Source organism: Schistocerca serialis, chromosome 3, assembly GCF_023864345.2.
Source record: "Schistocerca serialis cubense isolate TAMUIC-IGC-003099 chromosome 3, iqSchSeri2.2, whole genome shotgun sequence".
Lineage (NCBI taxonomy): Eukaryota > Metazoa > Arthropoda > Insecta > Orthoptera > Acrididae > Schistocerca > Schistocerca serialis.
The window spans coordinates 277,466,372-277,484,292 of NC_064640.1; the positions used below are offsets into that span (position 1 = coordinate 277,466,372).

General features: G+C 43.1%; 1 protein-coding gene across 1 annotated transcript in view; it reads right to left on the reverse strand.

The window, feature by feature from the left end:
- Nucleotides 1–17,921, reverse strand: part of LOC126470062 (thioredoxin reductase 1, cytoplasmic-like) — a 106,429-nt gene that overhangs the window by 29,629 nt on the left and 58,879 nt on the right. Inside the window, 1 exon segment of the mRNA XM_050097564.1 lies at nt 6,716–6,858. Coding sequence (XP_049953521.1) covers nt 6,716–6,858 — 143 coding nt within the window.

Below are 17,921 nucleotides of genomic sequence, written 5' to 3' on the forward strand. Positions count from 1 at the left end.
CGAGAGACTTAAGTATATCTATTCTTCTGCTCCCTCCTCAATGTTGGTTGACCTTCTTTGTAATCTTAAATGGGCAGATTTGCCCGCCCTCCTTTGACACTGATATGTATATTGCACAAGTCAAAGAAGTTTCAGTCTGGTCCTGACTGCAGTAACAGGCATACATGAAGTTGATGCGTGGATCGTGTGATGGACTGCTGGGGCTGCAGCAGAAGTGGTCACCTGGCTGTCCTGTGTCAACGAGTGGCACACTGGCTGCATGCTCAGCTGTGGTACGAGGACAATGGCTGCGGAGCCATCAGTTTCAATGCTGCCATGGAAGATCACATTGGACATAACACTAATTTGTCAGTCCATCGAATTCCAGCTGGACACCAGCACTGCCGTGTTTTTAATCGAGAACACACACAGCTGGCTCAGTTTACCTCCACACTGCAATGGGCTCAGTGCCGCATACTCTTTTACTGCCACAGGACCACTGAATAACTGTCACTGGTGGCTAACTACAAAAACATTGAACATATACTAACCCACTTAGTGGTGCACTACTAACATTTTCGGCTTATATGCCTTTACCAGTTTTGGGTCGACAGTAAAAGAACAACGTTAACCTAGTGTCAACCACGGTCCCTTTTTCTGATCTTGACGCACTGTGTACGATGTATAGGGAGATTTTTTAATTATCACTTGGGTGTGCACATACTTCAATGGCTCACATCTCTCTGAAGCCTTCTGCAAAGCCTAAATATTGCCAAGGTCATCCATTTCTTTTTGCAGTTCATAAGGCTGTTCAGGCAGAAATCGCACGGCTCCAGGACCAAGGCACATTACTCTGGTCTTCACCAGTGAGAGAGCAATGTCTATGGTGGCCATTAAAAACCGAACTGGTCATAATGTATTTGTGGTGATTTTAAGTCTATTATTAAGTCCATCCCTGCCTCACACAGAAGAGTTACTGCCTAAATTGGCAAGCAGTCAGTATTATTTGAAGACAGATTTAAAGGATAAGTACCTTCAACTGCCTCTTGCTTATGCTTCCCGTCAGTTGCTAGTTTTAAATATGGCAGTTATGCCATTAGCTCCACTTGACTGTGTCCAAGTACGGTACTGCAGTGGTTGTCGCCCAGCTGCATTTACCTCTAAATGTTAAATGCTATCAGCTCACCTACTACCAAACTGAGGAGGCGGCTTTAGAGATCATTTATGGAGACAAGAAGTTTTATGTATATTTGTACGGCAGGAAATAAGACCTGTTGACTGACCACCCTTGGGCATTGGTCTAAGCTCCTGGATAAGATGGCACAATCTGCAGTGCTGGGCATTGTTTTCAAGGAGGTATCATTAGGAAACCCATTGCTGCTCTACTGTCCAACATGTCAATGCAGACGCTATGTACTGCCTTCCTCTTGGCCACAAAACGGAATTCAACTGCCAGAAAACAGTTTGTTTTGCATTGTACCAACTGCTGCAACAACCTTGGATGAATTCTCATTGATGATGCAAAAGTTAAGCATAGTGTCATCTTATGACCCAGTCCCGCACAAGGGTTTGTCAGTGGTCCAGAAGTGGTCAAAGCATGTTTCTTGCCAAGTGGACCCTGGTTTTCACAATTATTTCACTCTGTACTATCAGCTCAACATCATGCAGGTTGTCTTAACACTGGCCACGTAAGACTGAATGCCGAGTCATCATTCCACCTCCGGAGCGCCCCTGCATCCTCCCCAGCTCCTTCATGCATCACACTGGGGGATGATGTGCATGACGGTGGAGGGAAGGGGGGAGGTGGGGGGGGGGGGTGAGGTTGTTGAAGTGGGGCACATCCAACATTTACTAGCCCAGCATTGATGCTGATATTAAATGCGCATTCACTCCCATCATGCCTGCTCCCTCAATCAAGCATCCCCACCTGAACATTTTTCACTGTGGTTCTACCCTTACCACCTTTGGGAGAGAGTCTATGTCTATTTAGTGAGGCCATTTCAGGGCACTATGTGGCTGATAGTGGTGGACACACTCTGTAACTTCTCATTTGTGGTGTGCATGCCTTTCACCAACACCACTGTACAATCATGCCCTTGAGAGGATTTTTGCTATTGAGTGCCTGGTGCCTGACAATGGGTCCTAATCTACATCGATTCAGTTCAAGGCCTTTTGTCAATGCAACAGTGTCAACCATTGGATCACCGCCTCTATCACTCCACCTCAAAGGCATAGGCTGAGTGGACAGTCTGTACCCTCATAACACAGATGCAGAAGGCCTTGCAAATGTCGTCGACATAGGATGACTTGAACAGCTTCCTCGTGACATGTAGGTCCACCACTGTTAACAGGGCCAATCCAGCTAAATCCTGCATGGACACAGACATCGCATGCCGTTACACTTCCTGTGCCCCTTGCAGTGTGCCCCACATAGGCATGAGGCTCTTGTGTCTGGTTTTATACACTACTGGCCATTAAAATTGCTATACCACGAAGATGACAATGCTACAGACGCGAAATTTAACTGACCGGAAGAAGATGCTGTTATATGCAAATGATTAGCTTTTCAGAGCATTCACACAAGGTTGGCGCCGGTGGCGACACCTACAACGTGCTGGCATGAGGAAAGTTTCCAACCGATTTCTCATACACAAACAGCAGTTGACCAGCGTTGCCTGGTGAAACATTGTTGTGATGCCTCGTTTAAGGAGGAGAAATGCATACCATCACGTTTCCGACTTTGATAAAGGTTGGATTGTAGCCTACCGCGATTGCGGTTTATCGTATCACGACATTGTTGCTCGCTTTGGTTAAGATCCAATAACTGTTAGCAGACTATGGAATCTGTGGGTTCAGGAGGGTAATGCGGAACGCCGTGCCCGATCCCAACAGCCTCGTATCACTAGCAGTTGAGATGACAGGCACCTTATCTGCATGGCTGTAACGGATCGTGCAGCCACGTCTCGATCCCTGAGTCAACAGATGGGGACGTTGCAAGACAACAACCATCTGCACGAACAGTTGGACGACGTTTGCAGCAGCACGAACTATCAGCTTGGAGACCATGGCTGCCGTTACCCTCGATGCTGCATCACAGACAGGAGTGCCTGCGATGGTGTACTCAATGATGAACCTGGGTGCACGAATGGCAAAACAACATTTTTTCGGATGAATCCAGGTTCTGTTTACAGCATCATGATGGTCACATCCGTGTTTCGCGACATTGCGGTGAACGCACATTGGAAGCGTATATTCGTCATCGCCATACTGGCGTATCACCCGGCGTGATGGTATGGGGTGCCATTGGTTAATGTCTCGGTCACCCCTTGTTCGCATTGACAGCACTTTGAACAGTGGACGTTACATTTCAGATGTGTTACGGCCCGTGGCTCTACCCTTCATTTGATCCCTACGAAACCCTATATTTCAGCAGGATAATGCACGACCGCATGTTGCAGGTCCTGTGCGGGCCTTTCTGGATACAGAAAATGTTCGACCGCTGCCCTGGCCAGCACATTCTCCAGGTCTCTCACCAATTGAAAATGTCTGGTCAATGGTGGCCGAGCAACAGGCTCGTCACAATACGCCAGTCACTACTCTTGATGAACTGTGGTATCGTGTTGAAGCTGCATGGGCAGCTGTACCTGTACACGCCATCCAGGCTCTGTTTAACTCAATGTCCAGCCGTATCAAGGCTGTTATTACGGCCAGAGGTGGTTGTTCTGGGTACTGATTTGTCAGGATCTATGCACCCAAATTGCGTGAAAATGGAATCACATGTTAGTTCTAGTATAATATATTTGTCCAATCAATACCCGTTTATCATCTGCATTTCTTCTTGGTGTAGCAACTTTAATGACCAGTAGTGCACATTCAGCCAGTGTCCAGGGTGGACTGAAGAGGTAATCGTATGCCACAGAGACTGCAAGCTGTTTGACGTCGAGGGCCATGCACATTTGTGTTTCCCAACACCGCAATCAACTTTGACTACAGCAAGTTGCAATCGGCACCTGTGCCCTTGCCTCTGGCTCAGACCCCCAGACCAAACAACGAAGTTGCCTCCAAAAAGAACTGCGCCTCCTGCACTGAGGAATTACCTGCACGTCTGCATCCTTACTCACACACAAGTGGGTGAGGGTTTATAGTTCAGAAATCAAGGTGATGGAAATGCTCCCTGTTGGCAAAGGAACACTCTCATGCAGTGGACATGTTGACACCTCCACTGCCCCCACAGCCCTTTACCAGGCCTTTTGCCAGGATAAGCCTTTAGTCAATAGTCTCAAATCCACTTATAGACAGTGCTATCTCTCGACTTTCCTGACTCACCGACCCTATGTTCCTATTTCAGAGGGAGGGGTTTAATATCCCCACTAGTAATCAAGAATGATAGTGGAGGCATTACAGTTTGAGACAGTCAGGTGCCACCAGACATGTGACTACCGGGTCTCTGCTAGCAAAGCTTGGTTCTAGGTGAACGGTCACACCCAGTACAGTATATTATGTCACAAGAGCTCAGTTAAATCTCACCTACCTGCTTTGGGCACTAACTTTCTGGCTTATGTTCTTGATGTTTATACAGTGCTCCACTCGCGACACCACTGGCTTTGTTCACAGATAACACAGTCATGTCAGGCATCGGCACTTAATATACCTTCAAAAACCATTAAGAAAGTGCATATCCATGAGGTTTAAGTCTGTATGAGTGAAGATGGCCCTTTTTTCATTTAAGTCTTTAAGGAAGAGAGTGATTCTTATTGGTATTTTGAAGTTGGTCTGTAGAAGTTCTTCAAATACACTCCTGGAAATTGAAATAAGAACACCGTGAATTCATTGTCCCAGGAAGGGGAAACTTTATTGACACATTCCTGGGGTCAGATACATCACATGATCACACTGACAGAACCACAGGCACATAGACACAGGCAACAGAGCATGCACAATGTCGGCACTAGTACAGTGTACATCCACCTTTCGCAGCAATGCAGGCTGCTATTCTCCCATGGAGACAATCGTAGAGATGCTGGATGTAGTCCTGTGGAACGGCTTGCCATGCCATTTCCACCTGGCGCCTCAGTTGGACCAGCGTTCGTGCTGGACGTGCAGACCGCGTGAGACGACGCTTCATCCAGTCCCAAACATGCTCAATGGGGGACAGATCCGGAGATCTTGCTGGCCAGGGTAGTTGACTTACACCTTCTAGAGCACGTTGGGTGGCACGGGATACATGCGGACGTGCATTGTCCTGTTGGAACAGCAAGTTCCCTTGCCGGTCTAGGAATGGTAGAACGATGGGTTCGATGACGGTTTGGATGTACCGTGCAGTATTCAGTGTCCCCTCGACGATCACCAGTGGTGTACGGCCAGTGTAGGAGATCGCTCCCCACACCATGATGCCGGGTGTTGGCCCTGTGTGCCTCGGTCGTATGCAGTCCTGATTGTGGCGCTCACCTGCACGGCGCCAAACACGCATACGACCATCATTGGCACCAAGGCAGAAGTGACTCTCATCGCTGAAGACGACACGTCTCCATTCGTCCCTCCATTCACGCCTGTCGCGACACCACTGGAGGCGGGCTGCACGATGTTGGGGCGTGAGCGGAAGACGACCTAACGGTGTGCGGGACCGTAGCCCAGCTTCATGGAGACGGTTGCGAATGGTCCTCGCCGATACCCCAGGAGCAACAGTGTCCCTAATTTGCTGGGAAGTGGCGGTGCGGTCCCCTACGGCACTGCGTAGGATCCTACGGTCTTGGCGTGCATCCGTGCGTCGCTGCGGTCCGGTCCCAGGTCGACGGGCACGTGCACCTTCCGCCGACCACTGGCGACAACATCGATGTACTGTGGAGACCTCACGCCCCACGTGTTGAGCAATTCGGCGGTACGTCCACCCGGCCTCCCGCATGCCCACTATACGCCCTCGCTCAAAGTCCGTCAACTGCACATACGGTTCACGTCCACACTGTCGCGGCATGCTACCAGTGTTAAAGACTGCGATGGAGCTCCGTATGCCACGGCAAACTGGCTGACACTGACGGCGGCGGTGCACAAATGCTGCGCAGCTAGCGCCATTCGACGGCCAACACCGCGGTTCCTGGTGTGTCCGCTGTGCCGTGCGTGTGATCATTGCTTGTACAGCCCTCTTGCAGTGTCCGGAGCAAGTATGGTGGGTCTGACACACCGGTGTCAATGTGTTCTTTTTTCCATTTCCAGGAGTGTATGTTAAGGAGAAACTTCCAAAATCAGGTATGCACGAGATTCTTCTCCACCATGACAGCACACTAGTGCACCACATGCTGTAAATGAAGTTCCTGTTTGAGGAGCCTCAGGTCAAGACACTTTTTCTAACATTCCAAACACATTATTTGGGTGCATGCAATTCCTTCCTGCCTCAACAGTGAAAGACGTTATTTGATTATGATGTCTACTAAAAGGGTCTCCCAAAAGCAGCCAACCACAAAGCCTACATCAATTGGTTTTAATGGATGGAATAGCATTTAGAACACCAGGGTGAGGTTTTTTTCACATACGGTTTCTAAAGATGAACAGTCACATAACAGTTTCTCAACTTTCAGAGTGAACCTTATACAAAACATATGAAGATACTAAGCTATATGGATCAGTGATTTATATAAAATTCTGGATACGTTTCTTTCTACATACAAAGTTTCACAACAATATTAAGGTAGATTCATGAAGTACAGGAGATAAGATGCAAAGTGAAAATAAGCAATTTTACCTTGATACGATGAGCATCCTCAAATTCAGCATATGCATTATGGTATGTGATTTTATTAGTTCTTAATTCTTTTCGATAGTTAAAATTCAGAGACTTGATGTAGTTCTGGACTTCTTCCACGAGTTTTCCCCAATCGTGGGTTACTGCAAAAACAACACATACCACTGAAGTCATAAGATTTTAAAAGTAATTAGAGCCTCTGTAATGATATATTTCTTCTACTAGTTCATGAAAATAGTTCTTACTCAAAGGAAATGTGATTGATTAACAGCTGTTTTGACGAGATAAAACATGTTTCCATATCCTGGGCCACACTTAATAACTAATAAACCTCATTTGTAAAATTTCAGAGTTCAACAACATTGTAAATGAATGCACTTATTCCTGGCCATAGAAAAGTTTTAAATGATTTCCATTAGAGACTAATGAGTTTTAACATTGGGTGTTAAGAACCTTAATACACTATAGCCACAATGCAAACTGATACAATGCAGGCTTTTATAGCTGTAATTATTTTCATGCTATTCGTACTTTCAGACTAGACCCTGGTCTACGGCATCATTTTCTGATTAATGAATGCTTCATCTCTTTTAGTGGGATGTAGGCTAGTGCAGGCTGTTCCAGCTCGTTGGCTCCGTTGTGAGCCGCAGAGCGCTCCCTGCTCCAGGGAGCCGTGTCGCTCGCTGTGACCATTCAAGTGGGCCGGCACATGGCACGGCTGGCTGAAGCAGGCGGCAAGGCGAGCGTTTTGATGTGCCAGCTGCATCTTACAAGATCGACAACCTCATACTCTTAGCTGCTAAGACGTGGTGACATGCTACACCAGGAAATATGATGTTCAGGAAATAAATAAGAAACAACTGTTTTACAAGAAATTGCATACTAAATTTATTGGGCCTCTGTAGCTTGACATTTTCTATTCATTACAAGATCGGAAATATCAGGCGTCAAAGTGTTTGCAGTGTTAATGCTGAGGATGGCCTTCATTGTTGCATCCTGAAGAAACGATCGTTCCTTACTTTTTACTCTCTTCATTGTTGAGAAAAGCTGCTCACAACAATACGTAGATCCAAACATGCACATGATCTGAGCAGCATTGTTGTGAAGCTTGGGAAAGGTTTTTTGCTGTAATGAACGATACCATCGTGACAAATCCAACGTGTTGTAGTACCTGTCTTTCAACAAAGTTGAACTTTGCAAATCAATAATCTCCAATTGAAGTGAGGATGACAAGTGATCGGGGGAAACTGAAAAAGGAGTGCTGAACACCTTAAGTTCCGTTTCCAAATTAGTGAGGTCTCCAAATCATCTTTCAAACGACGTGATGAGCAGCTTTAACTTTGCTCGGTAATCGCCAAAAGTAGTACCTTCAGGTAGATTTAAAGAAGCAAGATGATTGAAGAACGTTAAATGTCCATTACTTATCTGCCTCTCAAATAAACGTAACTTTTCCATGAATGCTTTGATCTGGTAGTGCATGTCAACGATTAGCTGCCCTTTGCCCTGCAATTACAGATTTAAATTATTCAGATGCATAGTTATGTCAGCTAGGAACGCCAGGTCTGATATCCATTTTATACCTTTGAGACAACACATTTCTTCCCCTTTCATTTCGAGAAAAAGGGATATTTCCTCACAAATGGCAAAGAAAACATCAAGAACTTTTCCCAGACTCAGCCAACGAACTGTACTGTGGTAAGGTATATCCCCATACTCCACTTCCACATCTTTCAGGAATCCTTTGAATTGGCGATGATTCATACCATGACGCCGCACAAAATTCACACACTTCACGACATCTTTCATTACGCCACCTAGCTCTACTGTTTCAGCACACAGTACCTCTTGGTGAATAAACAATGAAGAGTCAAAATGTCTTTCCCGAACTCGTCCCTGAGTTTATTTTTCAAACGAGAAGCAAAACCTTGGTGACGCCCAATCATTTGTGGTGCACCATCTGTCACTATAGAATGGAGCTTATCCCACGGCAAATTCATATTGTCCACTGATTCACAAACAGCTTCAAAAATGTCACGTCCTGTTGCGGTGTAATCGAGTGGTACCAAATCCAAGAGTTCTTCAGTTACTTGCAGCTCCATGTCGACACCACGCACAAAGACTGCAAGCTGAGCAGTCTGATATGTCGGTGGTTTCGTCAAGCGCTAGCGAAAATGCAACAAAGCTCTCCGCCTTTTTCCTGAGCTGTGTCTCTAAATCCGCTGCCATGTCCAGGATTTGACGAGGCATTGTTTGCTTCGAAACGCAAACCCCTTCAATTGCCTGCACCTCCCTTGGAAACAAACATTCTGCAACTGCTACCAAGCACGATTTTAGGAGTGGTCCCACCGAAAATGGCTTGCTACTCGTCGCAATGATGTGAGCTACCCAGTAGCTTGCTCAAACTGCAGATTCAGTAGTGTTTTCTCCGCTCTCATTCACCTGAAAATTATAAACGCATTACAGAACACCAACTATGATGCACGTTTTGATACCCTCCGTATTACGAAACGGTTTTTAAACTTATGTCTCTTGGTATGTCGTTCCTAAGCCTAGCTACCAGTTCTCTGCGTGCAACGCCTTCTACTCGAACGTAGTGCGCTGCGTGAAGACGTGTATAATGTAGATCTATATTGCACCTCTTCGCAGAAGTAAGTCACTGCGGACGACCATCCCTCTCAATGAATAGAAAGGTATCCTCCAATAGAGGTACAAGGCTCCCGCGGCTAGTCATAGCTGTCATTGAACATGGATTATTGCGTCAGTTGTGGCTGCATGCGGCCAGGGGGCAGGGAGTTCGCTTTCCCCCCTCCATGTGGGCTCCGAACTGCCGCAGTGAGTGCTCCGGCTCCTTGGAGCTCAGTTGGAACAGCCTGGGCTAGTGGGTTGGATGTATCATCACAGGCTAGTGGGTTGAATATTCAATCTGATGTTTACTGCTTTAAAAAAAATTGCAGTTAAAAATGAAACAAATAGCTGAAATGTACATTTGTTTAGGCACAACAGTTCAAATATTCTCCATGGTCCAAATTTCCATTTTTCAGGCCCATCTACATCAGAGTAAATACCTGCCTTCATAAATTCTGACAATGTCTCCTGTTGTAGATGGTTAACACTATACTGAAGAACAGCACAACTGGCAGCTGGAGGGGCAAGTATAGAAGTAACCCTCTCTACCTTTTTTTTCAGACTTCCCCCACTAGTGTTCTCATTTCACACTTCAGTTGTCACATGCTGGAAGCCCTTGGACCGTGCTCATTGAGTTGACCCTGGCAAACTATTGCCCAGCCATGCTGTCAGCAGCTTGAACCCAGCACAGTGTTGCCACATTAACACTGTTAACAATAAGGGTTCATTTGGTAGTCTTTACTTTCTACAATGATTCTTGGATGGCATCTGTTGTGGAAATGGGACTGACAACAGCGTGCACCTATCACAAACCAAGCCACACTACAACAAAGGCTTCACTTTGGCACTTGGAACAAAGGGAAGACGAGTGGTAGGAGAACTAATCTGATTCTCCTAGCCACAAATTATTGCTGCTCCGCAGTATAGTCACAAAATTATGACAAAGACCACAGTCTAAGTTTCAAAATCGAGATATAATTAAGAACATAAACATAAGTCAAGTTTCTTAATGTCTCCATTTCCTTAGAAACCTTATACCTAATACATTTTATTGCAAAACATTTTTACAAGGGGAAAAAACCACAGATGTTCAAAACTATTTTAAAACAGAAACCTCACAGGCCTACAGGCTTGTGGCGCAACTGGTATAAAATTTTCAGACAGCTGGAATTGTGGCTTTTTTTTTTTCATTCGTGACCATCAACAGCACAATATTCTGGTATAGCCTCCAGCCTGTTCAATTTTATGGATTAAGACAGGGACACGAGTGGGGGAGGCGGAGGGAATAGATTACTGAACAGCATAATTGTTAAAGCATAGCCAGATAATTTTCAGTCACCACCACCACTATTAGGTTACTTACATTGCTGTCACAAGACACTCAGTGCAATTGTGAGGGACTTCAAAAAGTAATTTACACATTATTATTACAGGCCAAGTAACTTTTACTGAATGCTGCACTTCACTTCAAAGTGACACAGATACACGACATTACTTTTCAACCTATTCACCAAATCTCCATAAAAAATGCTTAGAACATTCTACCAATCATTCATTTCCTCTACAACAGAAGCCCACTTCTTTGTCACTAAGCCACTCGAGAGCTGTTGTCTCATTGTTCTCATCATTGGAAAATTTCTTTCCATCAAATGTTCTTTCAGTTTGCCAGAAAGATGGAAATCACCAGAAATATGGAAATCACATGGTGCAAGTTTAGACCTTCTGATCAACATTACCCACATCTCTGCTGTCATGAACAAATTGTTGACACCCCTTCACCACTGCTGTACTTGACATTGCATATGGTTCATACACTGCCAGAATTTTTCAGTGAATCAGCATGCAATTTAGATGTTTTGCCCACAAGAATTTTACTGTTCCACATACTTTGGAGCACATTTCGATTTGCAATGCTATTTCACTCACACACTGAGATGCATCAGTTTATCCGTACCACAGCAGAACTGTCTGCAGGAAACCTGGAACATGTACTCTCTTCTGGCAACGTGCCACTCTTGTTGTGCAATGGCCTTGGTGCGAGACGACATGTGTAACTTACTTTCTGAAGTTCCTACACATAAAGACCATTCTAGGACACATACTACTGGACAAAAGAAATAGCAACATAACTACACAACTTTGATTTCAGCCTAAAACAACAACAACAAACATCCCAACATATTTTGCGAAGCTAATGTTAATTTAGGCACAACAGACTGTAAATCAGGAAATCCAGTAAAGAGATGCTTGTACGATTTATGAGGCATTGCCGACCACAATAAGTTTATGACAACACCAATCCTATACCATAACTATTTACTTCGTGCCACCAGGCAAACAGATGAGTCTAGGAAAGGTGACTTCTTATCTGGATACAAAAGGAGGCCTAAATCATCATTGGGTTTAGCACTGACCTTTTGAACTACAGTGCCCATAAGCTGATAAAATACTAAATTATTGGTGTGCTACTTGATCCAGTCAACTTTGTTAAATATTGATATGAAACATCGAAATAACAAGAAACAGAAGAACCATATAAATTTAGTTGTTGGGGATCTGTTTTTTCCATCGCTTCTATGCAGTCGCTGTGGTTATCCAATATGTAATCTTCTTGTTTAGTGTGTTTTCCCTCGACTATGCTATTTTTCTTACATTTGTCTGTTCCAAAAGCCATATTTATATCATTGCTGAATACTTCTGTTATCCTTAGTAATTGGTTGAGTTGTTGATTTGTTGCTGCCAGTAGTTTTAGATCATCCATGTATACCAAATGTGTGATTTTGTGTTGGTATGTTCCAGTAATATTGTATCCATAATTTGTATTATTTAGCAAGTTGGATAGTGGGTTCAGAGTAAGGCAGAACCAGAAAGGACTTAATGAGTCTCCTTGGTATATTCCACGCTTAATCTGTATTGGCTGTGATGTGATATTATTTGAATTTGTTTGAATATTAAGTGTGGTTTTCCAATTTTTCATTACTATGTTTAGGAACTGTATCAATTTAGGATCTACTTTGTATATTTCCAATATTTGTAGTAACCATGTGTGGGGTACACTATCAAAAGCTTTTCGGTAATCAATGTATGCGTAGTGTAGCGACCTTTGTTTAGTTTTAGCTTGATATGTCACCTCTGCATCTATTATCAGCTGCTCTTTACATCCTCGTGCTACTTTGCAACAGCCTTTTTGTTCTTCATTTATAATTTTGTATATTGTTGGTAGGCATGTTATGGGGCGATATTTTGCTGGGCTTGCTGTGTCTGCTTGATCTTTAGGTTTCAGATAAGTTATTCCATGTGTAAGCGTATCAGGGAATGTGTATGGGTCTGCAATGTAACTGTTAAATAATTTAGTTAGATGTGAATGTGTTGAGGTGAACTTCTTTAGCCAGAAATTTGCTATTTTATCTTTTCCAGAGGCTTTCCAATTGCGCATAGAATTAATTGCTCAGGTGACTTCATGTTGCAAAATTATCACTTCAGGCATTTGTGGTATCATCTTGTATGTGTGTTTCTGCTTGTATCCACTGTGCATGCCTGGTATGTTGTACCAGGTTTGACCATATGTTGCTCCAGAAGTGTTCCATGTCTGTTATGTTTGGTGGGTTGTCTATTTTAATGTGTGTGTTACCTATTGTCTAATACAATTTCTTTTGGTTTGTGTTGAATGTTTGGTTTTGTTTCCTTCTATTTTCACTTTTTTTGTATCTTCTAAGTCATTTGGCCAATGCTTGTAATGTCTGCTTCTTTTCATCTAATTGCTCTATCGCTTCTTGTTGCGAGATTTTACCTAACCTTTTTCGTTTTTTGTCTGATATTTCATTTCTTATAAATTATGTTAGCTGTCCGATGCCTTTTGTCAGTTTTTCTATTCTGATCTGTAGCCTGTGTTGCCATGCTGGTTTTGTGGGTTTCTTCTGTGTGTTGGTTTGTTCTGATCTCTGCCTAGTGTGTATATTTAGTGTAGTGAGTGCTCCTATATAAACCAGTAGCTTTAACTCTTCCATAGTTGTATTTTCATTTATTTTCTTGTGTATAATTGTGTTGATAGTAGTAGTAGTAGTAGTAGTAGTAGTAGTAGTAGTCGTCGTCGTCGTCGTCGTCGTCGTCGTCGTCGTCGTCGTCGTCGTCGTCGTCGTGGTTGTTGTTGTTGTTTCGACTTGTGGGTTATTTGGTGGTCTATGCAAGAATGGTCTAATGTCTGTATTTGTGTCTTTGTATTCTATGTATGTTAGCTGAAATTTTTCTTCCTAACATGTGTGTCACTTCATGTTCTATTTGTGCTTGTTCTGGTGGCTGTCTTAAGATTTCGTTTTCCTCTGATTGTTTAATTGATGCGTGGTGTTCTTTGTTTGTTTGCTCTGGGATGTTTGAGTCCATTACTGTATTATTTTCTTCTTCTTCTTCTTCTGATCGCACATTATTTTGTTTCAGTATTTGTTGTACTTGTTGTTTGATGTTTTCTAATTCTGACTGGGGTATCCTGTTATTTTTTATTATTACACGGATCTGATCAGCTAGTCGTCGTTCTGTTAAAAATTTTAATTCTCGGTATCTGGTAATAAATTTTGTGTACACTTGTGATCTGTATCCAGTTGTGTTGGTTCCTAAGTTTGTTGCTTGGTAATAACAGAACATGAGGTGGCGGTTAACTTCATCTGACCATCTCATCCTCTGTCTTTGTTTTCCTTCTAGAGTGGTTGCAGGAAGCATATCCTGCAAAACACCTCTATTTGGATTTAAATCATTTTCCGTGTGGCTAGCAGTGTCGTTACCATTGTGGACGGGCATAGGGTTCAAGCGTTGTCCCTGACCATGACAGCAGTTCTCCGAGGCTTCATTAGTTCTGTCCTGAATCAACTAATCACACTAAAAGAGGGGGGGGGGGGGGGGGGTTAGCCCTATTGGTGGTTTGTTCTTTTCGTCACCTTTTATGACTGGCAGAACATACTGAAGGCCTATTCTTTTCCCGGGCCTCCACGGGGTTTATTATTATTATTATTATTTTGAGACTGTGTGGCAAAATCAATGCTAATAAGGACGCAGAGGGCAGTAACTTTGGGCCAGAGCTGCATGGAGAATAGCCCCACTACTACTCCCTTCCTGCTGGAGTCAAAGATGTTGGAGTCATTCCACAGCATTCCCATCCCCTGTTGGGAAGCCAACAGTGAGGAAGAAAAGATGCTATGAGTAATGACAGGCAATCCTTTACGAAAGGGAAAGAGTAATGTGCAATAACAAAATTCTGACATTGGTGTATGTGGATAGTCCCTAGCAAAAAAAATTAAATTGACCAACCTACTTATGATAGTAAAATGAAAATTGTCCAGTCTTTTGGGGAGGTGTAAACTGTACTACACTTAAAATATCCACCTCATTGTTACCAAAATAGGTGAGTAGTTGGATACATAATTAGTGAACATAACAACTGGATTACTAAAGCCCATCTCTCCTCTGTTTCATAAAAATAAAACAGTCTTGACATAAAATTACACTTAATGAAATAAGCATTAGCTGCATGAATGTAATACAATTTTTTTTTTCACAGCTAGATGTGCTGGACAGTGAGTAATAAAATAAATAAATAATAGCAAAATGTCAGATAATTCTAAAGTACATTAAAAATCTCAGTCTTAATCTTAACACTATATGGAAGCCTAGGCCTGATGCTTCCCAAAATTTTAAAACAGGTGCTACACTTGTCCATTTATCATCTAAAATACAGGGCAAACCCAGAAACAGAGGGTTCCCTCTCGTAATCAGACAAAACACACAGTTGCAGTATGTTGCACAGAACACGATACTTCACAACTTTCACACAAGATACGATCATTTCAGTGGAGAAAACTGTGTGTCCGTGGGCACTGTCCTATCCTTGACCTAGGATCCACTTCCTTCCAGTAGTGTAGTTGGCAAGAGCTTCAACACGGTCAGGTTGTCAATTTAACTTCCAGCAGCTTCTTTTATCTTTTTTAAATGATACATAATCCTCCTACTCACCAGCCAGGTTACAGCGCGCTCGGGAATGTTACAGTGTGTGGTCTTACTTCTTCACAGAAGTATCCTTGGCCTAGTCATTGACTGTGTTGCTCCCCTGTATCCTGGTACCCAGTAGAGTAATACCACTTTGCCTTGGTTTTTTATCTGTTGAATAGTGTCTTGGATGTTCTGAGTAACTTTTTCTGTTGGATACCTTTATTGTACCGTTGTTATGGCACAGAGTGGGTGGCACTTATGGCACATTTCTGTCCAGTTTTGTCGTACATTATACGAAGGCTCACATTGCTATAAGTTTGTGAGAATGCAAGAATAGTCTACCACGTCATCATCAATAATAGATGATCTGGTAGCATGAAATCCAAGCCAGGTCATGTTGGAGCAGCAATTCACATACCAGGCTTGGTTCCAAGGCACATAACTGATTATCTGCACTGAATGATTAATAAATGTTTTACAAGTTTTTTTTTTTTTTTTTTTTTTTTTTTTTTTTTTTTTTTTTACAATACTGAGAACCTTATCCACATTCACAGCTTTCTAATAATTTCAGTCACTCTAAATTCATATGGAAAGCTTAATTAGAGATTCTATTTAATGTTATAAATGACTGGTGGAATAGATCTACAAACCACAGGAGTACCCTGAGCAGGGAGGTGCAAAATAGTTGGCACAGCTCATGAGACAGTCTACAGCTAGTCTTGACACGAGCAGCATGTTCATGCTACGAGTGATTACTTCAGATTGTAAAAGGTGAACTGAAGTACAAACTTGCCTTCGGAAACATTTGTAAAAAGACAGTTCATGAATAGCTTCCATGCAAACATCATGTACGGACAACAAATGGATATTTTCTACTATACAAATCAACTGAAACTTTAATTCAGCCTTTGGAAATTGTTAGACCTAGTCTTTGTCTAGTATCCTGACAGGCAACACTTGTGTTCTGTGTATAGCCCTTAAGTTCATGTAAAATTGAATTAATGTTTTAACTTGCCGCAGAAAATGTTTATGTACTGCGTAAGTCCTTTTCTATAGCCAAGTAGTCAGTGCAGATGACTGTCATTCAAAGGACCTGGATTCAATTCCCGGTAATGTCAGAAGTTTTTCCTCGGTGGGAAGACTCCATCGGGGTCCACCCAGTCTCATGATGCCAAATGAGGAGCTACTTAAATGAGAAGGAGCAGCTCAAGGGTCTGTAACACCAACAACAACCATGAGAGTGGTGTGTGGACCACCCTGCCCCTGTACCACACCCAAATGACACCACTGACCAAGGCAGTTGGTCTTTTTGAATGGCCCGTCTGTGGGCAGAGCAGCGGAGCTAATTAATAGCTAACACGATCACCACGTAACGGTCTTCCTACGCAGAGCTATTTACATCCATCTTTCTGATTCTCTGGTATGCACGTTGAGCTCCATTTAAGAATTATACCCGTCCAATGCAAGAAATTTCTCTTTATTGTTTTTGAGTCTTGTCTGCCCAGTGCATGATTTCCTCTACCTACAAGGATTTCTTGTATCTGAGAAGGGGGTATGGATTGAGATGGACACTGGACACACTGTTGTTATTTGATGTGATTCTGCACCAGATGATTTTTCTTCACATGATGTTAGCCAGTCGACATGGCCGAGTGGTTCTAGGCGGTTCAGTCTGGAACTGCACGACCTCTATGGTCGCAGGTTCGAATCCTGCCTCAAGCATGGATGTGTGTGATGTCCTTAGGTTAGTTAGGTTTAAGTAGTTCTAAGTTCTAGGTGACTGATGACCTCTGATGTTAAGTCCCATAGTGCTCAGAGCCATTTGAACCATTTCACATGATGTTACTATTTGCTTCATTAGGGAAGGTCTCCTAAATACCTCACTGGCAACTGTGGGCATTGCTTTGAAGGCAGATGTGTACGCACAAGTAACATTTATGGAAATTTTACCTTTGTAACAGTCAACTTCAAGATAAAAACAATATGGTAAACACTGGGGACTACACTGCTTTGCATGAGCAAATTTCCCTTGCCCGAGTCCCATGAAGTCAAACGCTTTATGGGTGTGCAAATCAAGATACTGTTAGTGCAATGACTGCTTGCTACGAGTGCTGCTACTGGCTTAAGTGTGTACTGAAAGTGAATTGTGACTGCACAGCTGTCGAGTCGCAAATGCGGTTTCCTGCATGCTCAAAACAGCAGCAGTTCTGTGCAGTTGATACATGGCAGCTTTAAATGGCAGCAATTTTAGTAGCTCTATCAGAATATCTGCTCAAACTTAATATGGAAACAGTTTATTCACAGAAAATAATGATATAGAAGAAAATCCTACTTGGGCGACATTGAGAGGCAAGCACATCCACAATGGATGGTAATGAGAGTAACTGTGGCAAAATGGGAGGGGATGTGTATGACGTCTTCAGCTCATCCAAATTTTTCATGGGTTGCTTTGCCTTCAAATTCAATTGTGTGTCATTTTTTTTTTTTTTTACAATTTTAACAATGAATGGGGCTCAGGATGTAGAGTCTATCTTAAGACATATAAATCACCCTTTAATGTATGACAGACTTGTGAAAAGTAAGACCACCACCTGCTGTTTTTCAA